The sequence below is a fragment of the Odontesthes bonariensis genome, chromosome 12 (assembly GCF_027942865.1).
Source record: "Odontesthes bonariensis isolate fOdoBon6 chromosome 12, fOdoBon6.hap1, whole genome shotgun sequence".
Lineage (NCBI taxonomy): Eukaryota > Metazoa > Chordata > Actinopteri > Atheriniformes > Atherinopsidae > Odontesthes > Odontesthes bonariensis.
The window spans coordinates 38,739,133-38,766,200 of NC_134517.1; the positions used below are offsets into that span (position 1 = coordinate 38,739,133).

Below are 27,068 nucleotides of genomic sequence, written 5' to 3' on the forward strand. Positions count from 1 at the left end.
CCCGACCCCCTTGGCCCCTCCCACGGGTGGTGAGCCCGTCAGAAGGGGGACCCACGTCATTTCTTCGGGCTGTGCCCGACCGAGCCCCATGGGCACAGACCCGGCCACCAGCCGCTCGCTCCCAGGCTCCACCCCTGGGCCTGGCCCCACCCCCGGGCCGGGCCCCACCCCCGGGCCGGGCCCCACCCCCGGGCCGGGCCCCACCCCTAGGCCGGGCTCCACCCCCGGGCCGGGCCCCACCCCCGGGCCTGGCTCCACCCCCGGGCCTGGCCCCACCCCCGGGCCTGGCCCCACCCCCGGGCCTGGCTCCACCCCCGGGCCGGGCCCAGCCCCGGGCCGGGCTCCACCTCTGGGCCGGGCTCCACCCCTGGGCCGGGCCCAGCCCTGGGCTGGGCTCCACCCCTGGGCCGGGCTCCACCCCTGGGCCTGGCCCCACCCCTGGGCCGGGCTCCACCCCCGAGCCGGGCTCCACCCCCGAGCCGGGCTCCACCCCTGGGCCGGGCTCCAGGGGGAGGCCCCGGTGACCCGCATCCGGGCAAAGGAACGTGTCGTCCAACAATTTTATTCTTCATAGGGGGTTTATGAGCTTCTTTGTCTGGTCCCTCATCTAGGATCTGTTTGCCTTGGGTGACCCGACCAGGGGCTTAAAGCCCCGGGCAACATAGCTCCCAGACTCATTGGGACACGCAACCCCCCCCACCACGGTAAGGTGACAGCTCATGACTGAGAAAAGTCAGAAACTCAAAAGTCTCAAAATTCTGTCATTCTGGGACAGATATGAAGTGGTGACTCTTCACCACCAACAGCTATCACAGTAAACAAAAAACAAAATGTCCACAAACAATTTCTCCTTTAAAGTAGTACAACAGAGTTTATTAAATAAACGCAAAGATTAAACCAATGATACTCTCATCAAACAGTCTTCTCCACTAAGCTACCGCACCATGTACAAAATAAACAACCAATGAAAGACAGAACATCGGTTTATATGCGTTAGTATGCGTACATGAGAGAAGAAAATGGCCGCCTTAACCAAGTGATGATGAATAAACGAGAAAAAAGGGACTGTGGCTACTGGCAGACTGTTCCACTCCTAAAGGCTTTGAGGGGATCTTTGTTCTCATGGAGAGAAGCACGGAGGAGCTGTGTTAAGCTTAAAGTACAGTTGAACGTGTGTATTAAATTCAATCACTCAGTGCAATAATAAGTCAAACAATTCCTTTGAAAATTAAAAAACGTCTTTAAGATAAACACAAAAAATACGAGATAAAAGACCTGAGATAATATTTCCAAAACAAATCCACCATAAAGTCCAGAATAATTCTTAAATTTAAATCCAAATGCTTGTATATCATCTTCCAATGTTTCAATAAAAGAGAAAAATAAATCAGACTGGGGAGAATATTTAGAAAAGATATGTATAATAGTTAAACAAACGTTTATCATTGTGGTGAAAAATTAGGTAAAAACTAAAAATATCTGAGATCAAACATCAATAATCTAATCTATAACTGAACATGTGAAAATGACCAAATAAAGAATGAGCCAAACAAACAGAGTCAGATGATATTAATGTTTAAACCATGAACCTTCATTCCAAATGTTGTCAACTGTTATATATATTATTGTTGTAAAGGATAATTTCAGTCCTCAACAACAACATTTAGAAACTGGTTCCAGTCCAGGTGTCCTTTCAGCATCTAACAGGAAGGGAAAGTGTGAAACATCAGGATGAACCCCGGCTGCTCACCAGACTTCTGCTCATTACAGCAGAATCAGTGAAGATCTGTCAGCAGGTTGGAATTCATCTGGGCTGATGCAGCTCAGTGATTCCTCTCTGATGTCACAGTTTGTCACATGTGCAGCAAACTAACTGCAGCGGACATCAACTGAATGGGCTCAGCTGATGTCAGCTGCAGAGAAACACATCCATCCATCCATTTTCTATACCCGCTGAATCCGTCGGTCAGGTCGCAGGGGGGCTGGAGCCTATCCCAGCGGTCATTGGGCGAGAGGCGGGGTCCACCTGTAGGGGTCGCAGGGGGGCTGGAGCCTATCCCAGCGGTCATTGGGCGAGAGGCGGGGTCCACCTGTAGGGGTCGCAGGGGGGCTGGAGCCTATCCCAGCGGTCATTGGGCGAGAGGCGGGGTCCACCTGGAGGGGTCGCAGGGGGGCTGGAGCCTATCCCAGCGGTCATTGGGCGAGCGGCGGGGTACACCTGGAGGGGTCGCAGGGGGGCTGGAGCCTATCCCAGCGGTCATTGGGCGAGCGGCGGGGTACACCTGGAGGGGTCGCAGGGGGGCTGGAGCCTATCCCAGCGGTCATTGGGCGAGAGGCGGGGTACACCTGGAGGGGTCGCAGGGGGGCTGGAGCCTATCCCAGCGGTCATTGGGCGAGCGGCGGGGTACACCTGGAGGGGTCGCAGGGGGGCTGGAGCCTATCCCAGCGGTCATTGGGCGAGCGGCGGGGTACACCTGGAGGGGTCGCAGGGGGGCTGGAGCCTATCCCAGCGGTCATTGGGCGAGAGGCGGGGTACACCTGGAGGGGTCGCAGGGGGGCTGGAGCCTATCCCAGCGGTCATTGGGCGAGCGGCGGGGTACACCTGGAGGGGTCGCGGGGGGGGCTGGAGCCTATCCCAGCGGTCATTGGGCGAGAGGCGGGGTACACCCTGGACAGGCCGCCAGTCCATCACAGGGCCACACAGAGACAAACCAGACAAACAACAACACTCACTCCTAAGGACAATTTTAGAGACACCAGTGAACCCAACATGCATGTTTTTGGACAGTGGGAGTTGAACCTGGAACCTCTCGCTGTGAGGCGACGGTGCTAACAACCGTACAGTACCCAGAGAAACACAACATGCTGATACTCAGTGTGAAGCTTTGACTGGAAACACACAGAAAAACAACATCCTGGAAGAATGGCAGCTTCCATCTTTAAAGGACTGGACCCGCTGTGACTGGTGTGCAGTTGGTGAGAGGCTGGTTGGTTATCGCACTTACTCTAGCACTAGTTTTGCTCTTAGCTGTTTGGTAGTGGAAGGAAATGCACTTATGATTTCTTGTGACCTGAAGTTCTTTTGCCTACCGATGTTGAACGCACTTATTGTAAGTCGCTTTGGTTAAAAGCGTCTGCAAAATGACCGTAATGTAATGTAATGTAATGGAAGAGCAAGAAGTTTCCAAGGAATCATTCAGAAGAGTTTCAGACAGAAACTGACTGAATCCATGAATCTGAAAAGGTTTCTGAGTGAAAGAGACACTGAACTATCCGTTCAGCAGGGATTCAGGAGGACACAGAAACACTGAGGAACCAGATGTCCCAAACCAGAACCCACATCCAGGATGCAGAGGTTCTTCAGTGAATGTGTTGTTGAAGGTGTGGAGGTGGATCAGAGTGTCAGAGGAGACTCTGTAGAAGGACAGAGTGCCAGCAGGACGGTCCACATACACTGCTACTCTGTTAGAGACGGAGGAGGAGGGGATGGATGTTCCTCTGTTATTGTGACAGGCAGAGTAACCTCCATCAGTGCAGCTCAGCCTCCAGGACTGATCGTTGTATCCAAACACGCAGTCATCACCGCCTCCTCCCCTGCTGATTCCTCTGTAACTCACTGATATATCAACTCTTCCACTCCACTCGACCTCCCAGTAACAGCGACCTCTCAGTTCTTCTTCACACAGCAGCTGTGGACTGCAAAGAAACCTGTCTGGATGATCAGGATATGACTGATCGTCACCCCGCCATGTCACCATCCTGTTGTTGTCAGACAGTTTGAGTTTACTGCTCACTGTGTTTGTGTCGATTGTGAGTTGACAGGAATCTGATGGAGAGAACAAACACAATGCAGCTGCAGTCATTGATCCATCATCTGTAGGGATGGGAATTGATAAGATTTTTACGATTCCAATTCCATTTTCGATTCTGCTTAACGATTCGGTTCTTTGTCGGTTCCCTTATCGATTCTCATTTGGAGAAAAAGGACAACAAACCGGTCGATCAGCATCAACTTTGTTTAGTTTAGAAGTAACACGAGTCCTCACAAACCCAACAACGCTGAGGTCCACATTGGTCTATCCTGGCCTGGGTAATTTAACTCTTCCTGCTCTGGTGAAAGGAGAAGCTGGAGGTAGAGGTGAACTGGGGGTAGTACCACCAGCCTCTGGCTCTGAGCCAGTCAGGCTCTGTCTCTCATGATTTCATCTAAATGTAATGCCTGAGAAGGCCTTCATTTAACCTTAACCGTTACTAACAGCAGCTTTTACAATCAGGCAAATGGTGCTAACATGATAGGCAGTGTTAGTTAGTTAGTTAGCTGAAGTGTTAGCCGAGGACATGCTAACGGTGCTAACGTTGCTGGGTTCAGATTCACCAACGTTAGTCCGGAGCGGATGGAAAACGCGACATTCATTCATAGTTATTGCATGTTGGTAGTATTTCCTCCCTTTGGTGAAATATTCACTTTGCAAGTTGCCCTGTTGTCGTCTTTTTTAGGGATGTGGAACCAAACTTTCCAGCGTTTGTACCACTTGGGCGCCATGTTTACTGTTGACTGCTGGCTGCGCTGGACGCCATTCGCGCCCACTGGAATCGATAAGGGAATCGTTTGCAAAATCGTGAAACGATTCCAAGGAATTGAAACACTGGGAACCGGTTCTCGATTCCCATCCCTAATCATCTGTTCACTTTGATCAATGAGTGATGTTTTTTGTTTTTATGTTGTCTGTCTGGATGGGTGTACTGGAACTGCTTGTAATTTCCCCCTCGGGGATTAATAAAGTATCTTGAATTGAATTGAATGTGACAGTATGAAGATGGCTGGATGTCATGAATCAGATGAAGAACACACTCACACTTCCTCAGCCCTGGTGTCAGCCATCGTTCTCCAGCAGGCTCCACCCTGAAAGGAGATGGGGGGTCAGAGTAACATCAAACATGGACATTACATGGCCCTCACACACACATTATTCTACACTGAGAAAGGAACAGTCCAACATCTGGACACATCCTCTGGAATGGAGCATCTGGAAACTAGAATGAAAGCTGTCTGATCAGCACTGACACGAACAAACTGCTTCTTTCAGCCATCTTCTCCTGATCTGAGCCAGAACTGAAACCTTCTATCCTCTGCACAGCACATGATGCACTCAGGTTCTCCATGTTGTTCTCGGACTGTTGTTCTGACTCAGCTGGGAAATGTTAGGGACTTCTTTTCCATCCACATGAAGCTGAATGACCGTCAGAGACACTGTTGGAGGCCTCGTTAGGTCTTTCAGTTTTCAGCTGTGACAGCTCGTTTCCACCCTGACCACGAACAGCTGCTTCTTCATCACACTGAGGGTTTGTTCTGTCACATTATTATTGTTGCTCCCCAGGAGATAGCCTCTACAAATCTAAGGCCTGATATAGTCTTGTGGTCTAGGAGTACAATGAGAGTATTTCATAGAGCTGACTGTTCCTTGGGAGGAATTAGTAGCAGAAGCATATGAAAGGAAAAAGCTTAGATATGTGGAGTTGGGGGCAGAAGCCGAGCAGCGAGGATGGAAGGTTAGAATCTGTCCAGTGGAAGTAGGATGTAGAGGATTTGTTGCAAAGTCTGTTGTCTCATTGTTGAGGGAGCTGGGTGTAAGTGGACAGAGTGTGAGGAAAATAGTGAAGGAAGTGTCAGATGAGGCAGTAAAGTCCAGTCAGTGGATTTGGATTAGAAGAAGCAATAGCAGCTGGGGGCCCAGCAGGGGCAGCACTTAGGGTAAACAGACTCTTGGAAGAAGCAAAGAAGAAGTTCAAGATATTTAAGTGGAGGGTGTGGCCCATGTGATCCTTTCGAAACCAGGCGGCCATTTTAGGTGAGTTGGCCTGTATGGCTTTGTTTCTGCTGGCATTTTTAGTGATTGTAGGACTGTTTAGGTGAGTTTGTCTGTTGAATCTGCTAGTGTGTCTTGTCCTGCGTCCACCTCTGGCACCCTCAATTCTTTCATTACCCCCTACCCGAACCAGGGTTTGAATCCCATTCCTACTTATCTTTACCTCTTCTATTTCTACCCCCTACCTGAACCAGGGTTTGAATCCCATTCCTGCTTTTCTTACCTCTTCTATTTCTACCCCCTACCTGAACCAGGGTTTGAATCCCATTCCTGCTTTTCTTACCTCTTCTATTTCTACCCCCTACCTGAACCAGGGTTTGAATCCCATTCCTGCTTTTCTTACCTCTTCTATTTCTACCCCCTACCTGAACCAGGGTTTGCATCCCCACCCCGCTGTGACTGGTGTGCAGTTGGTGAGAGGCTGAGGTAGATTATGGTTGTTGTGGTGTGAGGAGCAATGATGGCTGGCATTAGGGGGGTGACTCTGGGACGCCAATGATCACTCTCTAGCCTCCTGGAGGTTTCGTGGGCCCAACTAGACGAAACACAGATGAAAGGAGGTTCCCACCTGATGACCCCAATGATATGTTGGTCAGCACTGCTCACTGGTCTATTTTATAGGGAATTATTCACTGAGTCTGGTCCATTTTTTATTTTATTTTCCTTTAGCACAAGTTTCTTGTGTTTACCTTGAATTGCAGGTCAGCAACACAGCTCACCACTCTCCTTCCAAATCTTATCCAGTACGGTTATTTATTTCCACTCTGAAGTGCGGTCACATCGTCGAGCTTCTGTTTACTCCAACATCTATACTGTTAATAAAGTTGATTGGTAATCTGATGTATGATCAGCTTTTCAGCATCTCTCAGCTCTGCTGCCTGAAAAAGATGAGCAGCAGCAGCAGCTTCATCTGCTCAGAGATCTTTATTCAAAGCCAGAGTGTCACAAAGCTGATATTCCCAACAACACAGTGGAGCACACAGATGTTTTCCCACATTCAAACACAGCTGCTGTGTCACCTGCACGGCTGATTGTCACAGAGCTTTCACTCATCTGCGTGTTAGCACTTGTTTGAAGACTCAGATCCATCCATCCATTATCTATATCTGTTCCATCCAATTCAGGTTGAAGGGGAGGAGCCTATCCCATCTGCCATCAGGAAGAGGCAGGGTACACCTGGATGGGTCTCCGCAGGGCCGGTTTTTGCTATGAGCAATGTGGGCGACCGCCCAGGGCGCACTCAAAAATAATAAATAAAATCTCTAGTTTTCTAGAGTACCGCTCATTTCCATGTCAAGTTAGTCCAGTGGGCGCTGGGGCACATCAACTTGCTGCTGAGAGTCTTACAGGTTGTGTGTGTCAGAGGAGGGGGGGGTAGACTGATCCCAGGCCACAACACAAACTGCTTCCAGTCCAAATAAACTGTATTTCATTCCTAGAATTAACATAGACCCATATACCTTCATGTAATTAACTGGGTTATGTAAAAAATGAAAAATAACAAATCTGTGCAGCCATCGACGTGAATGTGTTTACGTCACGTGACTCCGGTTGATTGACGGGTGAACGGACGGCGTTAATGGGAAAAGCAAAGGTAATAATGTGGAGTCATCATGGATCATCATCAGGGTGAAAGACCAAAGAAGCCATCAGGTGCCCAGTTTAGAAAGAGAAGGAGAGGAGAAACGGGCAGAAGATAAAGGGATGCAGATTTCTATCAGTGACGTAGGCTAAACGCTATCTGTTAGCCACGACTGTGTTTGATTTTTAGTTTTGCTGAACTAGAATTAGAATTGAGGCATCATGTCATGCAACTAATTTCACCCAAAGGCAACCTGGTCTGGTTTGTGTTTGCAACACAACAAGAAGTCCTGACTGTGGATTAGTTTTATTGTTATGAGCTATATGCTAAATTAAATAACTTAAATAACTTCTAGTATACATCTCCTGTGTTTCTGCTGTGAGCAAAGGAAAAAGGCTCCTACATGTGTGAGTGTTCATGTGACACTCAGCATGGAGAACATGTCTCCTGTGTCTCTATCAGACAGCAGGCCTCTCCATACCTGAGTTTGTGTGGATCCTTCAGTGCAGCCCTCAGCAGCTTCTCTCCTGAGGCTCCTGGATGGTTGTAGCTCAGGTCCAGCTCTCTCAGATGGGAGGGGTTGGAGGTCACAGCTTCAGCCAGAGAAGCACAGCCTTCCTCTGTGATCAGACAGCCTGACAGGCTGCAGACACACAGAGCAACACGCATGACAGAAACCATCGTCAAATGTATTCCTGTAGATCATTTAAAAACAACAAAGTTGGCCGAAGTACTTTACAAGTTCATTTAAAAACAAAAATCCCTTGATCGAGGAAATAAATAACTTAACATTGAGAGGCTGCAGTGGGAAAGAGACCTCCAATTTAAATGGGAAATAAATTTGGATGTCATCAGCATAACATCCACCCATCAGTGTTCTACACCCGCTTAATCCAATTTAGGGTCACAGGGGGGCTATGGAGAGCGGGTATAGAAAATGGATGGATTATCTCCTGATTATGTGATCAAATGATCGTTTTAAAAGTGCTACGATGTCCTTTTTTAATCTAACCCTGTTTTTAGAGCAGTCACAGTTGTTGTTACTGGCTGTTTGACATTTGTTTTGAGCAAGTTGAACTGGTAACAGAACCCTTATTTTCACATTTTCAATCTGCTGTATTTTCTTCTGAAAAACAAAAGTTTTTAAAATGTATTATTGCATATGTCTAAGGACTTTTCTCTTTTTTTTAAATTTCTTGTTCATGTCTGTTGTTGCGTTTCCTGCTGTGTTGCTGCTGTGGCAAGTGAATTTCCCCGTTATGGGATAAATAAAGTATAATCTAATCTAATCTAAAAAGTTGCTTGAATAAAGAGCCCAGTCTTTGGGATACTTCCCATCTGAAGTCTAATGAATTTACTTTGACTGAGATGGAAAAACAAGAAAAAATATGTTTCTCTATTTAATTGGAATAATTGAAGTTGGTTGAATGTAAAACTCTTCAAATACGTTTATATCAATAATATAGCTCCTTTAATTTACATTATTTCAAGCTGAACCAACAAAAATAATTTTAATTTAACTGATGTGATTATTCTGTTTTAAATGTATTTGATTAAAATGAACATGACCTCCATGAAATAACTTTGTATGAATGTTCAAGCTACATTATTCTTTTGAGTTTATCTACAAAGATTTATGAACAATGGAAACAAAACAGAACCTGGAAGAACCATGATTTTACAGGTTCTTCCAGGTTCTGGATGATGTTAAGTTCCTGTGGTTTAAATAAGATTCACATGACTGGTGTGACAATCACAAAGACCTTCCATATGTGTTCCACCATTAATTAGACCTGATTCTAAACAGTCTGATGGATCCTGACCTGAGTGTTTCCAGTCTGCAGGTTGGCCTCTTCAGTCCAGCAGACAGCTGCTTCACTCCTGAATCCTGCAGGTCGTTGTTACTCAGGTCCAGTTCTGCTAAACTGGAGGAATCGGAGCTGAGAGCTGAGGACAGAGCTGCACATCCTTCATCTGAGATGTTACAGACGCTCAGCCTGAAGAGACGATCACAGAGAAAAAGACAAAAAAAACAGCTGTGATAAAAATACATCACCTTTAACATCGAATGCAAAGTTAAAACCCAAACAAACTCGACTTGCAGGCCTTAATATTCTGCTCCCTTTATGTTTCCCCCTTTTTGTGATGAGTTTTCTTTCTCTTTACCTCAGCAACATGTGAGCTGGGCCTAAACTCAGTAGAAACCGGATTTATAGTGACTCGGCACTTAGCACGCAGCTAAAGCTAAGCATAAGCAAGATACCTCCACAAGATTAAAATTAAGATCTGATTTATTGGTCATGCATACACATGAAATTTGTCCTCCACTTTTAACCCATCCAGGTCGGCACCTGTTGACACACAGAGTCACACACTGAGACAGATGCCAACCTGGAGCGGTGGGCAGCCATTCACAGCACCCGGGGAGCATGGGGGTACGGTGCCTTGCTCAAGGGCACCTCGGATGTGACAAGGAGGTGGACTGACCCCCCTCCAGCTGTCAGTTCCACCAACGTTTTTTGAGTGGCGAGAGTGGGAATCGAACCTGCCAACCGTCGGTCACTGGCATGCTCATCAGACAGGCTGAGGAAGTCCTTTGTCCCCAGGGCCATTCAGCTGGGCCACACACAAGGAGAGGAGAAGCAAGATGGACTTCACTGCGTGAACCATCCAACACACCCTCCTCTACTGGCTATATTAGCCATTTGCACAAACATTTGCACAGACTCTGTCATCATGCACTCTCCCATTTGCACTGCCCACACTATATCATGCACACACTTTGTTTTTGCACTATCCGCACATTCAGCACAAGATCACTTCCCCCTGGGGCGCTCACACCGACACAAACATTGTCTCACCTCCCTACCATTTGCATCCGCTACCATCCCACTCTTCTTGTACATTTTTGTTCATTCCTTGTTTTGTGTATGTGAACTGTGATTTTAGTATGCTGTGTTGAGTGTGGTTGTGTGTTGTATTTTGTATTCTGATTTGTAATCAGTGATTTGTGTATTCTGTGTCTGTCTGTTGCACTGACTGTATAAGCTACTGGATCCTTAAATTTCCCTCGGGATTAATAAAGTATCCATCTATCTATCTATTTCATCCCTACTGACCACCAGAGGGCGGAGCTGAAAGCACTGAACGACTAATACCAGCAATGTCACAAGGAATCCAGAGCAAAGACCTCACTGAAAAGGTTCAGAGGACCCTTGCAGCTGAACCTGGTCCAGAGGATGAGGGGAGGCCACATTAACCCTGTAAAATCTGGTGAACGTGCTCGGGGAAGCCCACGATGCAGCAGCACATATTGCTTCCATCAGAACCCCTCAAGGCTGCCCAGGAAGCGGAGACGCTGGCACTGGTAGAGTGCGCCTTCAGACCAATGTGTGAGGAGCAGCGTCCCGCAGCGTAGGCGTGGCAGATGGCATCCACGATCCAATGGGAGAGGCGCTGCTTGGAAAGAGGACAACCTAACCCAGGGCCTCCATAACACAAGAACAGTTGGTCTGAGCGTCGTATAGCAGCCGTGGCTGCAGTGTATGCCTCCAGTGTCCTCACTGGGCACAACAACTGAAACCCATCGGCAGTTCCCTCTGACACAGGTTGGAATCGTGCCAATCTCAATGGCCGGTTGCAATGAGAACGAGATAACACCTTAGGCAGGAATGCAATGTTTGGCCACAAAGTAACACCAGAGCCATCAGTACCCCATCTGAGACAGGAAGGGCTGACAGAAAGAGCGTGTAGCTCGCTGACCCTCTTAGCTGAGACAATAGCCAACAAAAAGCCAGTCTTACATGAGAGCCACCTGAGGTCCGCCTGCGCCAAAAGCTCGAATGGAGAGTGGCACAGAGCTTCAAGAACCAAGGGCAGATCCCAAACTGGTGCCCGTGGGACCATCGGCGGGTGCAACCTACGAGCGCCACGCAAAAAAAAGATAAACTAGATTATGGCTCCCTACGGTACAGCCCTCAAAGCCAGCATGATTAGATGATATCGCCGCTACATACACCTTAAGTGATGAAGGAGAGCGGCCCTTATCAAGAAGAGACTGGAGAAACTCTAGGATAGTGGACACTGCACAGGTGAGTGGATCATCATTGTGGGCAGTACACCACTGGGAAAACAGCCGCCACCTGTCTTCATATTGCTGGCGAGTAGAGGGTGCCCTGGCACTCAAAAGGGTGCGTTGGACGGGATCCGACTTTCCTGTCAGCAGCTGCTCAAGCCATCCGGCGGACACACCCACAGTCGGAGGCGTTGAGGACTGGGGTGCTATAGCAGTCCCAACTGAGACAGCAAATCCTTCCTGGTCGGAAGACACCACGGGATGCCGTGACACAGACTCTGTAGGAGTGGGAACCATGGCCGTAACATCTTGTGGCCCTCCTCGGCAACCCTCCGAAGAGTAGGCCAAATCAGAGACAGGGGTGGAAAAGCATAAAGGAGGACCCTTGGCCAAGGATGAGCCAATGCGTCCTGGCTTAGTGCACCTGATGCCCCCGTAAGGGAATACCATTGAGGACTTTGAGTCGACTCCTCTTTGGCGAAAAGGTCTACCTCTGCCCGACCAAAGAGGTCCCAGATCCTGAGCACTACGTCGCCGTGAAGGGACCACTCATCCTTGGTAAGTACACTGCCTGCAGGGTGGACAGGCGAGGAGAGGCCCATTCCAGGAGATCTCTGGACACTTCCAGAAGCTGCGCTGACCTGGTGCCACCTTGATGGTCGATGTGGTAGATCGCAGAGGTGTTATCTGACCGAATCAGAACATGTTTCCCCTCCAGATGGGCATAAAGTGTCTGAGAGCCGAATGCACCGCACGCAGCTCCAGTACATTTGTGTGTTTGGAGCGATTCCTTCGGCCCCAGCGGCCCTGAGCCGCTCTGTGTTGCCACAATGCGCCCCATCCACTAGAGCTGGAATCTGTCATGACCACCTCTCTGCGACACACATCTATCCCCATGGGGACACCCCTGGACAAATAACTCTCGTCTCTCCATGGCCTCAGGACAGGAAGACACGACCATGTCACCATGAGTTTGCGATGCCTGTGCCGCCTGGCATCCCGGCGGAAGCTGTTGAGCCACCTCTGCAAAGGGCGCAGTGACAGCAGACCTAAGTGCACAACCCGAGTGACTGACGTCTGTTTGCCCAGCAGCCGCAGGAAGGCGACGTAAGGAAACCGCCGGCCCAGCCTGAATCGACTGACCAACCGGAGTGTATCGTTCTCCCTTTGAGCAGATGGGTAAGCCCTCATGGAAGGTGAATCCAGAAACACCCCAAGAAAAGTGGTTGTCTGAGATGGGGTCAGGCAGCTCTTCTCCAAGTTGACCTGGAGGCCCAACTGGGACACATGACCAAGCAGACGACTTGTATCGCGAGAAGCATGCGCTCGGGATGGGGCGCAGGGAAGCCAATCGTCGAGGTATGGAAGAACCTTCATTCTGCAGGCCTGCATAGAAGAGAAGGCTGCTTTCACCACCGAGTGAACACCCTCAGGGAGATAGAGAGAGGCCAAACGGGAGCACCCGGAACTGCCAATGGCGACCCCGATAGGCAAACTGGAGAAAACGGCGATGCTCTGCCGCAATAGGTACATGAAAGTACGCAGCCGAGCCATGCCAGCCGAGTGGGACGGAATTAATTAGGAGAAACGTAAAAAAGGTGCTCCAAGGGCTATAGGGAGTGTTGACAAGCCACACAAAGTACGAACAAACACAAGTCAACATCAGAGATAAGTTAAAAAGGTAAAAGAAAACAACTCTGAGCTCCAGCTGGTAGACCGCAAGAGCAATTACCCGGAATCAGTATCATGACCTCGATAACACGAAACTTGGAAAAACATGTCAGAACAGCAGAGAAACCTGACCTGAGAGCTTCCAGTTCACAGTGAGGACTCTGCAGTCCATCAGACAGCTGCTTCACTCCCGAGTCGTGGATACTCAGGTCCAGTTTTGTCAGAGTGGAGGACTGGGAGCTGAGAGCTGAGGACACAGCTGCACATCCTTCATCTGAGAGGGTACAGCTGCTCAGTCTGAGGAGGAAATAATGAGAGAAGTAGGAATCTGAGACTTTATCTCCAATCAAACAGCAGTATATTCATACACATCCCTCTTTATCTGTACTCACACAGCTTTGTTGGAGGCTTTGACCACTGGCAGCAGCCTCAGAAGAGCCTCCTCTGAAGCAGAGTATTTCTTCAGGTCAAACTCATCCAGATCTTTTCCTGATGACAGTAAGATGAAGACCAGAGCTGACCACTGAGCAGGAGACAGATTTTTTGTGGAGACACTTTCTGATCTCAGGTACTGTTGGATCTCCTCCACCAGAGAACGATCATTCAGTTCATTCAGACAGTGGAACAGATTGATGCTTCTCTCTGCAGACGGGTTCTCACCGATCATCTTCTTGATGTGCTGGACTGTTTCCTGATTGGTCTGTGAGCTACTTCCTGTCTGTGTCAGCAGGCCTCGTAGGAGCCTCTGATTGGTCTGCAGGGAAAGACCCAGGAGGAAGCGGAGGAACAGGTCAAGGTGTCCGTTTGGACTCAGTGAGGCCTTGTTCACGGCGCTCTGGTAGAGCAGAGTCTCTGCAGACTCATCTTCTCTTGTTTCAGAGGTCTGGGAGATTGTTTGTTGTTCCTCCATCAGGTTGAGTCCAGAGTTGATGAAGGTCAGATGCACATGAAGAGCAGCCAGAAACTCCTGAACACTCAGATGGATGAAGCAGAACACCTTCTCCTGGTACAGCCCTCTCTCCTCTATAAAGATCTGTGTGAACACTCCTGAGTACACTGAGGCTGCTGAGATATCGATGCCACACTCTGTCAGGTCTGATTCATAGAAGATCAGGTTTCCTTTCTGCAGCTGCTCAAAAGCCAGTTTTCCCAGAGACTCAATCATCTTCCTGCTCTCTGGACTCCAGTGTGGATCTGTCGCAGCTCCTCCTTCATACTTGAGCTTCTTCACTTTGGCCTGAACCACCAGGAAGTGGATGTACATCTCAGTCAGGGTGCTGGGCAGCTCTGCTCCCTCTCTGGTGTCCAACACATCCTCCAGAACTGTAGCAGTGATCCAGCAGAAGACCGGGATGTGGCACATGATGTGGAGGCTTCGGGATGTCTGGATGTGGGAGATGATCCTGCTGGCCTGCTTCTTTACTCTGAACCTCTTCCTGAAGTACTCCTCCTTCTGTGGGTCAGTGAACCCTCTGACCTCTGTCACCATGCCAACACAGCCAGCAGGGATCTGATTGGCTGCTGCAGGTCGTGTGGTTATCCAGAGGCGAGCAGAGGGAAGCAGCTCCCCCCTGATGAGGTTTGTCAGCAGCACATCCACTGAGGTGGGCTCTGTAGCATCAGCCAGGGGCTCCTTGCTGTGGAAGTCCAGAGGAAGTCGACACTCATCCAGACCGTCAAAGATGAACACAACCTGGAACTCTTCAAAGCTGCAGATTCCTGCTGCTTTGGTCTCAGTAAAGAAGTGATGAACAAGTTCCACCAAGCTGAACTTTCTCTCTCTCAGCACATTCAGCTCTCTGAAAGTGAATGGAAACAGGAAGTGGATGTCCTGGTTGGCTTTGCCTTCAGCCCAGTCCAGAGTGAACTTCTGAGTTAAGACTGTTTTCCCAATGCCAGCCACTCCCTTTGTCAGCACTGTTCTGATTGGTTCATCTCTTCCAGGTGGGCCTTTAAAGATGTCTTCCTGTCTGATGGATGTTTCTGCTCTGCCTGCTTTACTGGATGCTGCTTCAATCTGTCTGACCTCATGTTCATCATTGACCTCTCCGCTCCCTCCCTCTGTGATGTAGAGCTCTGTGTAGATCTGATTCAGAAGGGTTGGCTTTCCTGCTTTAGGAATCCCCTCAAACACACACTGGAACTTCTTCTTCAGAGCTGATTTAACTTTACGTCCACAAACTGGAGGAAGAAGTTCTGAATGAAGACAAGAAATAACATCAGTAAACAGACATTTCTACCCTGTCCAGAATGAGAATCTGAACATCTGCTGTTCTGTGTGCTGAGAAGTCAGTAAATGTGTCATTTATCCAGCAGGTTAATGTCAGAGTGGGGTGGGTGTGAGGAAGGATGCAGACTTTTCAAAAAGAAAACTTGATTTATTTTCACAAAAAAATTTGTGCCCCCCCCCTGAAGGTCTGGATCCCATACATCCCAAAAATCTGCGGGTGGGAGGGAGGGGCTCGAAGCCGGAGCCGATCCGGCATGCGGCCAGAGCCCCGGCCAGAGCCCCGGCCAGAGCCCCGGCCAGTGCCCCGGCCAGAGCCCCGGCCAGTGCCCCGGCCAGAGCCCCGGCCAGTGCCCCGGCCTCGAGCGGCAGCAGGAGACGGTGGTCTGGCGGGCGGCCAGACTTCCTGCGACGTGGCGGAGGCGGCCGGAGACCGTCCGGCAGGCAGCCGGACATCCGACAACGGGGGAGCCCCCCCTTAAGGGATGGATCCCATACATCCCAAAAATCTATGGGTGGGAGGGGCTCGCAACTGTGGGTCCATGGGCCGAGGCCCCATGAGCTCTGTGGCAAAGTCGGGCCCTGTGGCCTCTGAGGCTGGGGCCAGCTCAGGCGCTACGGCCTCTGTGGCTGCGGGTCCTGGGGCTGCTGGGTCCTGGGGCTGCTGGGTCCTGGGGCTGTGGGTCCTGGGGCTGCTGGGTCCTGGGGCTGTGGGTCCTGGGGCTGCGGGTCCTGGGGCTGTGGGTCCTGGGGCTGCGGGTCCTGGGGCTGTGGGTCCTGGGGCTGCTGGGTCCTGGGGCTGTGGGTCCTGGGGCTGTGGGTCCTGGGGCTGCTGGGTCCTGGGGCTGTGGGTCCTGGGGCTGCTGGGTCCTGGGGCTGCGGGTCCTGGGGCTGTGGGTCCTGGGGCTGCTGGGTCCTGGGGCTGTGGGTCCTGGGGCTGCGGGTCCTGGGGCTGTGGGTCCTGGGGCTGCTGGGTCCTGGGGCTGCTGGGTCCTGGGGCTGCTGGGTCCTGGGGCTGCAGGGTCCTGGGGCTGCAGGGTCCTGGGGCTGCTGGGTCCTGGGGCTGTTGGGTCCTGGGGCTGCTGGGTCCTGGGGCTGCTGGGTCCTGGGGCTGCGGGTCCTGGGGCTGCTGGGTCCTGGGGCTGCAGGGTCCTGGGGCTGCTGGGTCCTGGGGCTGCAGGGTCCTGGGGCTGCTGGGTCCTGGGGCTGTTGGGTCCTGGGGCTGCTGGGTCCTGGGGCTGCTGGGTCCTGGGGCTGTTGGGTCCTGGGGCTGCTGGGTCCTGGGGCTGCTGGGTCCTGGGGCTGCTGGGTCCTGGGGCTGCAGGGTCCTGGGGCTGCGGGTCCTGGGGCTGCTGGGTCCTGGGGCTGCAGGGTCCTGGGGCTGTTGGGTCCTGGGGCTGCTGGGTCCTGGGTCTGCGGGTCCTGAGGCTGCGGATCCTGGGGCTCTGGGTCCTGGGGCTGCTGGGTCCTGTGGCTGCTGGGTCCTGTGGCTGCTGGGTCCTGGGGCTGCGGGTCCTGTGGCTGCTGGGTCCTGGGGCTGCGGGTCCTGGGGCGCTGGGTCCTGGGGCTGCTGGGTCCTGGGGCTGCGGGTCCTGGGGCTGCGGGTCCTGGGGCTGCGGGTCCTGGGGCTGCAGGGTCCTGGGGCTGCGGGTCCTGGGGCTGCGGGTCCTCGGGCTGCGGGTCCTGGGGCTGCTGGGTCCTGGGGCTGCGGGTCCTGGGGCTGCGGGTCCTGGGGCTCTGGGTCCTGGGGCTGCTGGGTCCTGGGGCTGCTGGGTCCTGGGGCTGCTGGGTCCTGGGGCTGCTGGGTCCTGGGGCTGCGGGTCCTGGGGCTGCTGGGTCCTGGGGCTGCTGGTCCTGGGGCTGCTGGGTCCTGGGGCTCTGGGTCCTGGAGCTGCTTGGTCCTGGGGCTGCGGGTCCTGGAGCTGCTGGGTCCTGGGGCTGCGGGTCCTGGAGCTGCTGGGTCCTGGGGCTGCGGGTCCTGGGGCTCTGGGTCCTGGGGCTGCTGGGTCCTGGGGCTGCGGGTCCTGGGGCTGCGGGTCCTGGGGCTGTGGGTCCTGGGGCTGTGGGTCCTGGGGCTGTGGGTCCTGGGGCTGCGGGTCCTGGGGCTCTGGGTCCTGGGGCTGCTGGGTCCTGGAGCTGCTTGGTCCTGGGGCTCTGGGTCCTGGGGCTGCTGGGTCCTGGGGCTGCTGGGTCCTGGGGCTGCGGGTCCTGGGGCTCCGGGTCCTGGGGCTGTGGGTCCTGGGGCTGTGGGTCCTGGGGCTGCTGGAGATGAGGTGGCCGGGGAGACGAGGGAGGAGGTGTACAGTGCTGCCACCTTTTCTGGTTCCATGCCAAAAATGGCCGTCATGGCAGCATGCTGTACAGCCCGTGCCTCCTCCCTGATGTGGGACACATCCAGCGCCCACGTTTAGAGTGGCCTCTGTGACAAACAGTCCAGGATTTTATTGGCCACATCCAGCTTCCTCCAGCCCGAAGGAGAAGAGGTCACCGACCAGCTCCCAAAAAAAAATCTGCCGCATCCATTTGTGGTCAGATCCGTCAGTCAGAGTGGGGTGGGTGCGAGGAAGGATGCGGATGCAGACTTTTCAAAAAGAAAACTTAGGTTTTTTTTGTGAAAATAAATCAAGTTCAAACAAAAAGCGCGGCTGAGCCGGATATCAAAAAAACGAGGCTGTGAAAACAAAACATGACTGTGACAAAAAACGAAAGACTTGACTTGGCATGAAAATACTTAGCTTGACTGTGACAAGGACCATGGATTACGGAGAAGGATCTGACAGAGAACATGGAAAGACCTGGCTGTGTTCGAAACCACCTACTACATACTCCATACTACATACTGCATACTACATACTCCATACTGCATACTACATACTGCATACTCCATACTACATACTGCATACTACATACTGCATACTCCATACTGCATACTGCATACTACATACTCCATACTACATACTACATACTGCATACTACATACTACATACTACATACTGCATACTCCATACTCCATACTGCATACTACATATTAAATACTGCATACTGCATACTACATACTGCATACTGCATACTCCATACTGCATACTACATACTGCATACTGCATACTCCATACTACATACTGCCTACTACATACTACATACTGCATACTACATACTACATACTCCATACTGCATACTCCATACTGCCTACTACATACTACATACTGCATACTACATACTCTATACTGCCTACTACATACTGCCTACTACATACTACATACTGCCTACTACATACTACATACTGCATACTACATACTACATACTCTATACTGCATACTACATACTGCCTACTACATACTACATACTCTATACTGCATACTGCATACTACATACTCCATACTGCCTACTACATACTACATACTCTATACTGCATACTGCATACTACATACTCCATACTGCATACTACATACTACATACTACATACTCTATACTGCATACTACATACTACCTACTACATACTCTATACTGCATACTACATACTCTATACTGCATACTACATACTCCATACTACATACTGCCTACTACATACTCTATACTGCATACTCCATACTACATACTGCCTACTACATACTCTATACTGCATACTACATACTCCATACTGCATACTACATACTCTATACTGCATACTACATACTCTATACTGCATACTACATACTCCATACTACATACTACATACTCCATACTCCATACTGCATACTGCATACTGCATACTACATACTGCCTACTACATACTCTATACTGCATACTACATACTCCATACTGCATACTACATACTCTATACTGCATACTACATACTCCATACTGCATACTCCATACTGCATACTACATACTCTATACTGCATACTACATACTCCATACTACATACTACATACTACATACTGCATACTCCATACTACATACTGCATACTGCATACTCCATACTGCATACTACATACTGCATACTCCATACTACATACTGCATACTACATACTCTATACTGCATACTACATACTCTATACTGCATACTGCATACTGCCTACTACATACTACATACTGCATACTACATACTCTATACTGCATACTACATACTCTATACTACATACTACATACTCCATACTGCATACTACATACTGCATACTACATACTGCATACTACATACTGCATACTGCATACTACATACTGCATACTCATCGATCAGACAGTATGCAGGGCGTTTACCCACAATGCATTTCGCTCCTGCCCGAGCTGAAATCAGCCGGCCTGAAGCTGATTTCCCTTAAGCTCTAAACTCTGTAAACTTTAGCAACATTTGAAACATTTTCAGGTGAGAAAGTAGTCGTTTAGATCCCCAACGTGTTGAAAACCTGACTAAATACCGGCTGTTTACAATTTTGTTCCCACGAATTCGGCGCTACTAAAGCTAGCCGCAGTGAGCAACGCACTTCCTGTTATTTTCACAAAATAAAATACCCGTTGCCTTTTATCATAGGGAAAGCCATTACCATACAATTGGTGCTTTTGTTTTGAAAACAGGAAGTGAACCTACCCTCGTTGTAGGTAGCTTGAAACTGCCGTTTTGACAGGAAATGACGATCGGCGACGTCACGTTACGTTGCATCTTGGGTAGTTTGAGTACGAGTAGTGACCTCATGATGCATACCCAACATTTAGGAGAATCTAGTCTGCATCAGGGAACTTAAAAAAGTTAGTATGAGTAGTGGGAGTAGTAGGCGGTTTCGAACACAGACCTGGAGACTAAATACTGTGGAGGGTGATTAGTGATTGTGTGCAGCTGATGGGGAAAACAGGTGAGGGAAGTGAAGCTGATGGCAGGGCAGGAGAAAGAAGGTGGCATGACATGGCAAAACTAAAAAGACAACCTGAACCTAAAACTTAAAACAAAGACATGGTAAAAACTAAGAACTAAACACAAACTAAAAACATGGCTGTTAAATCTTTAGAGGAATCCTCTTACTGCTCTGCAGACGGTCAGCCAGCTCCTCCTGCTTCATTCTCCTCAGGAAGTGAACTGTGATCTTCACCAATGCCTCTCTGCTGCTCCTCTGCTCTTCATCCTCACCCTCCCTCTGGCTCTCTAAGCATTCTGGGTAATCTGGACTCAGAACCTTCTGCATCTTCTTCAGCTCCTCCTTCACAAAAGTGAGCATGTTGTCCTCCAGCAGCTGGAACAGAAAACTATGTGAATGAGCCGATCAGACTGAAACCATGGAGCCAAACATCAGATCCATGTTGGACACACTGACAACCCGCTGGTCTACAGAGTGCAGCATGGAGATGGCTGTGAGCAGAACAGATGGAAAAGTAGCTGTTGCACATGTACAGACCATAAATATGGAGTCCAGCTGTGTTTGATGCTGCTGGGCAGACGGACCACCGGGACCCTCTGAGCTCTGCTGGTCCACCCTGTGGAGGAATCATGAAGAATGAGCTCACATTGTGTCTGTCCACACAGAGAGCAACACAAGCTGAAGGTCCATGAAGGGATGTGTGGACTCCCTGTGGTGGGAAAGCTTTTCTGGTCCTGCTGATCCACTGAGAACCAACGGCCTGTCAGAGAGTCAGTGTGGCTGCTGTGGAACAATGTTACAGCTCCCCCTTGTGGTCAGTAATAACATAGCCCTGTTCACTACATAAAAAGCCACATCAGTGGCCGCTGCAACCCTCCGAAAGCAGAGAGTCAAGCAACGTAGCTGTAATATAACATGCGGCGAAAACACCGCTGTTCAAAACAAATACAAGCCCGGCGAGGCGCCGGGTCTTAGCATCTGCTAATAATTAAGCAACTTAACTGTTCGCAGTAATTCAGTGCGAATCGAAACTGCGAGATCACCGCCGTTCGCCCAAAAGAATAAGCGGCTTGCCGCAGTCTCTGGTGGACGAATAGCCGAAGCACCAAGACTCAGGTTACGAGGCTACCGGCAGCGAGCCAAACTGACCTGCTATCCAGTTGAGTTTTCCTCAATTGCGAGAAGATAGAAGGAGCATATTGCGTGATGACGTGGGGTCTTATACTGGGGCGTGCACCCTACGTCATCACATGGTCACAGGTGACTTTGTTTGTAGAATAACTCCACCTGCACATATGTGAGATGGAGATATCCAGTGCTGAAAACACCGCCCTCTGGCAGTCAGGAGGAATGAAATAGAACCTCCAAACTCAGTGCACTTTTGGGTAGTTTCATAAAAAGAGGATCTGACTTCCTCTGCCCACATTCCATCTCTCCATGTTCCGTGGAATGTCAGTCTGTAATGTTTGTGAACTCATGCTGATGGCCAGCCACACATGGTAATATTCAGTCTATTTCTGCTTTAATTTACTTTTCAGTCACGATTCCAAACATTTAGACACACTATTTAACACTTTATTTCTTTACCAAATTGGTTTATTTTCTCACCTTGTAGTGGTGTTATGGAGCGCACACATGCCAACACTGCAAGGTCAAATTCTGTTTACGTTGCATTAATATTCTTTTATTTCTTTTGAGTTACTTGTTATTAAGCTTCTCCCTCCTGGTGCAGTAAAGGGTGTGGTCAGGGGCGTGGTCAGGGGTGTGACCAGGGGCGTGGTCAGGGGTGTGACCAGGGGCGTGGTTAGGGTGTGGCCATGGGGCGTGACCAGGGGCGTGGTCAGAGGTGTGCTCAGGGGGTGTGACCAGGGGCGTGGTCAGGGGTGTGACCAGGGGCGTGGTCAGAGGTGTGCTCAGGGGGTGTGACCAGGGGCGTGGTCATAGGTGTGGCCAGGGGCGTGGTTAGGGTGTGGCCATGGGGCGTGACCAGGGGCGTGGCTAAGGCCTGAGGACTCTAATATGCTGCAGCCAGCCTTTTTGGACAGAACCATATGCTGCATGGTCATAGGGGTGTTTCTTTTGCGTTTCTTCTTTGTTTAGAATGTAGCAGCCATTTTGTTTCCCCTTTGTGTTCTACATGGTTTAGCTGAACCAGTATCTAAGTTCCCTGATGTGTTGGTTATGTTCATTCATCTGTTTGAGTCTCTTCAGTTCTGAGTATAGTTCTAATAGGTTGACCTCTGAAGTGGGACAGGAGGGTAATAACAGAGGTGAAACAATCCCACCTCGTGTGTCCTTATAAAACATCCAACACATAGAAGTGGATGTGAAACAGAGCTGAGCTCACATTAAACACATGTTGGATTAAAAACTGTTCAAACTGACTCATTTTACTCTGTTACAGCATTTACACTCAGCTCACCTCTGAGGGGATGGAGGCTGGTCTGATTTGAAGTTAATACGACGACCCATTGACCAGTCACTCTTCATGGATACACAGCTGGGTTCAGGTCCTGGTTCAGGTCCTGGTTCAGGTCCTGGTTCAGGTCCTGGTTCAGGTCCTGGTTCAGGCTGGTTCCTGTGAATAGAAGTGGTTTGGTGGTGTGAGTGCTGAGCTGGGACATGGAGGAGAGTCCTGGGGCCTCATGTACAAAGACTTGCTGGATTTCCTACTGAAACATGGCGTACGCTCAAACCCAAATGCCCTCAAACGTCGGATGTACGAACCTGTGCGCACACATCAATCCAAGCACATTTCCTTTGTACATCCCAATCAACGTGGAATTGAGCAAACATGTCGGAGCACCCGACTCCTCCCTGTCCACGCCCCTACTTAAATACGCAAATCATATTTAAATGAGCCCTGCACCTGCGATTCCCCTCTGTGTACGGTCAGAAAATAAAGAAAAAAGAATGAATAAGACGGGAAAAAAGAAGAACTTTACGGAAAGTGAGATGTCGGTGCTACTTTCTGAAGTGAAGGCCTGCTAAAATGTGTTCTTTGGCACGCTGTCCTCCTGCATAAGCAGCAAACTAAGAGGAGTGAGGCTGATGAAGACATTTCACACTTTACTCACGGGGTTATTAACATATGCCCACAGAGACGATCAGGGGCTTGTTAGAAAGATCTTAAGCTGAAGTTTAACCAGCAAAAAACAGCAAGAAACTAACTTTAACCACCGACTGTGATGCTGTAAAGCAGGATAGAAATTGGGGGCGCACATGCTCAATGCGCGTCACGGGGAATAATATTAGGACCATTACACAAATAAAGTTACTCACCAAGAAGCCAGCCATCCCGCACAGCGTCACCTTGTAGTCTGTTCCCAACGATGCTGTTACTCAGAATGTATGAATGGTGCGTTGAACCAGGCCACCTCGCCACAATGTTGGTTAATTGCATTTACGCATCACATATGAATGAAAATGTTTCCTGTTAACATACAAATTCATCATGTGATGGCGCTTTTATAGCGATGTGTGATCAGTCGATAGCTCCGATTTTCAAAATCGGCTCCCGCTTCAAATTGAGCTTTAATGTTGGCCTGTTGAACTGCATTGTGGGAAGTTGATATACGTGGCTGAGATGCGGGTAATTCTGTCCCACGCGGCTGGCATGGCTCAGCTCAGCTCAGGGTAGACTAGCACAGTCCCAATCGGTTGGCCAGCTCCCTCTGGAATGCCCCGGTTGCTATAGGAACCCCAGTGTGCACATCACCTGTGGAATGCTCCGGTTGCTATAGGAACCCCAGTGTGCACATCACCTGTGGAATGCCCCGGTTGCTATAGGAACCCCAGTGTGCACATCACCTGTGGAATGCTCCAGTTGCTATAGGAACCCCAGTGTGCACAGTTCCAGGAGGATTTCCCTCAAAACGGCTAATGAGTCGCCATCATGTGCCAGCAGATCCTCTCTGTCTCTGAACACACGCTCTCTGTCTCTGAACACACGCTCTCTGTCTCTGAACACACGCTCTCTGTCTCTGAACACACGCTCTCTGTCTCTGAACACACACTCTCTGTCTCTGAACACACACTCTCTGTCTCTGAACACACGCTCTCTGTCTCTGAACACACGCTCTCTGTCTCTGAACACACGCTCTCTGTCTCTGAACACACGCTCTCTGTCTCTGAACACACGCTCTCTGTCTCTGAACACACGCTCTCTGTCTCTGAACACACGCTCTCTGTCTCTGAACACACGCTCTCTCCTTATTGCACCATTTGCAAAGTCTTGTAATCCTGCTAAAGCAGCCATTGTTTTTAATGGTGTGCTGCACCACTTTGTGCTGCTTTTATATCCACTGGTGTAACTGCAGACACATGGAGGGGTTAACTGTTCATGTGTCTCAGATGTGCACATCACAGCCTGAGGACTAATTGTTTTCACATTTATTTATTATAACAGTTTCCCAACATCACCTTAGGTGTCACCAAAGAATCAACAGCTGTAGAAAAGTGCGTATGCACCCTTTGTACATGAGGCCCCTGGACAGTTAGAGATGGTCAGCTCACCTCTTAAAGGATGGAGGCTGGTCTGATTTGAAGTTAATAGGAATATCATATGACTTGTCACTCTTCATGGACACACAGCTGGGTTCAGGTCCTGGTTCTGGTCCTGGTACTGGTCCTGGTCCTGGTTCTGGTCCTGGTTCTGGTTCTGGTTCAGGTCCTGGTTCTGGTTCAGGTCCTGGTTCCTGGCTCTCATGTTCCCCACACAGAGAGGTTTTAGTGTCCTCACTCTGATCCATGCTGCTGAACTCACATCAGCTCACACACACTTTCTACCTGCAGAGGAAACACATTCACCTGCACATCAACCTGTAAAAAGAGGAGCTGCTCCTCCTCTGATTGGCTCTGATTGGCTGTCTGATGTCAGCTGAATGCAGTCAGACAGCAGTGTGAGGCAGAGGGAGCTGCCATCAGCTGCCGTACTTCTCCTATCAGTCCACTAGGTGGCGGCATGGCGCTGCAGCCCAGCACACACCACCATCCTGAAGATGATGATGGAGGAACACCAACTTTTATATTCACTGACAAAGACTGTTCGGATTAAAAAGGCTCCGAGCTGAATGAAATGATCTGGACGTATCTCAGGGAAAGCTGATCAGAGCTGCTTAAAGTCTCTAACTTCAGAGGAAAGAAGCTTCAGTGCTTCCTTTTTATCTCCTTTGGGAAACACTGGAGCATCATTTATTAAGGGAAAGGAGCTCATTCTGTCCCACAACACCTGATTATTTCCATCCAGTCACACTGACTGTGACTCATTAACAGCCCGACAGGTGGAACAGGTTCAGGCCGCCGCAGCTTGTTTAACACACAACATGTGACATCATCATGTCCAGAGTAACAGAGAAGGAGTGTTTTTGTGCATCTGATTCCACTGCTATCGGTCTGTTGAACAGACGTTCCCGGCTCACTGAAATAATGTCCCACTGATGGAAATGGCTGATAACAGCTTCCTGAACCCACCAGCAGGTTCAGCAGGAACCTGGCAGCATAAATAGGACAGATGTGCACTGATAACATCTGTTGAACAGACTGATAATCAGGTGATAAAAGTGAAGCTTTGTGTTGTTCTTAAAATGTTCAAAGATACTAACACGAAGTTAGTAGTATGAGGACACTTTTATCTTATTTATTTTGTTGTATTTTATTGCTTTCACTGTTCTTTTGTTGTTTTTATTTGTTTTTACTTCTTCTCTTTATTTATCACCTGCTGTAAAGCACTTTGGTACATCGTAAGGATCGTCTGCAAAGGGTTGTAGAAATAAAGTACATTTACATCTAGATAAAGAGTGTTGATTATTACCTGATATATTCATTGTTTATCATGGTTATTGTTCTATAATGGTCCAATCTAAATGAATCTATTAACAGCACGGCCCTTCCACATCATATAACTGTTATTTTGGACATATAGTTGTTTCTACCACCAGAGGAGCCTGATAACTGATTACAACAGCTAATTAACTAACTGATTAACTGACTAATGATCTTCTCATTGTGTTGATTCTGCTGTAAAGTTGTTCAGATTAAAGGCCCACCCGTTATTTGCAGCCTCTCTGACACCTTTAAGCTGACATGATGACTCCAGCTGGACTGAATGTTTCTGCCCTGAAATGACTTGATTTCATTCAGACTTTGTTCCGACCAGTTTACCTTTAAAACGTGCTAAATGACACTTTTAGCCTCATAAAGTGATAACAGCTTTATGACGTTGTACTTCTGTCCTGAAGTGGCTTAAATTCCATCAAAGACTTTATATTTGACAGATAATTCTCCACCTCTTTCACAGCATCTTCTGGGACACCTTTAAAGGAACATTACACCCCGTTTCCAAAAAGAATAAAACCAAAGAAAATCCGTGTTTTTACAACATTTTCAAACTTCTTTCACTTTCACATCAGAGCGCGCTCCTCGTGCCGCGTGAACGCGCCGTGAGCAGTTTGTTATGTTTATTGAATGTGAATAAAGTTTGAAACTGTTTGAAACTGTTTGAAACAGAAACAGACTGTTTCAAACTGTTTCAGACTGGAGGTTTCTCCTTTCAGTCAGGTTGGGTTTGCTCAGTTAATCCCAGAATAACAGAAGTGCTTCCTGCTCTCAGCAGCTGCGACACAAACGGACGGAAAGTTTCTTATATGTTATATATTATATACGAGGCTCCATAACCACCAAACAGGATGTTCTCCAACATCCTGGAGCAGAAACAACAAGAAAGTTCAGACTTACAGTTTGTTCCGTGCAGAAGGAGAAGAAGGAGAGAGTCTCTGTTGCTCTGACTCTGACTCAGGACTGAAGTCAGCTGACAGGATTC

General features: G+C 49.4%; 1 protein-coding gene across 4 annotated transcripts; it reads right to left on the reverse strand.

Annotated features, from left to right (window-relative positions):
* Positions 1-642: 642 nt before the first annotated feature.
* Positions 643-27,068, reverse strand: LOC142397008 (protein NLRC3-like). 4 transcript variants are annotated; one of them, XR_012772595.1, is made up of 12 exons: positions 26,984-27,068; positions 24,764-25,036; positions 22,671-22,826; positions 20,786-20,864; positions 20,416-20,623; positions 13,588-15,391; positions 13,328-13,492; positions 9,273-9,446; positions 7,931-8,092; positions 4,857-4,903; positions 2,668-3,826; positions 643-2,602 (listed from the first exon to the last, which is right to left on the reverse strand). XR_012772595.1 is itself a non-coding variant. In XM_075480433.1 (12 exons), exons 2-12 carry the CDS (start codon positions 24,997-24,999, stop codon positions 3,270-3,272), a joined length of 3,540 nt encoding a protein of 1,179 aa, XP_075336548.1. In that variant the 5' UTR covers positions 25,000-25,036; positions 26,984-27,068; the 3' UTR covers positions 643-3,269. The 4 variants fall into 4 exon arrangements, 3 of the variants coding, with proteins under 3 accessions (XP_075336548.1, XP_075336547.1, XP_075336550.1); XM_075480433.1 differs by having other exon boundaries at positions 643-3,826; positions 24,764-24,887; positions 24,936-25,036; XM_075480432.1 differs by having other exon boundaries at positions 643-3,826.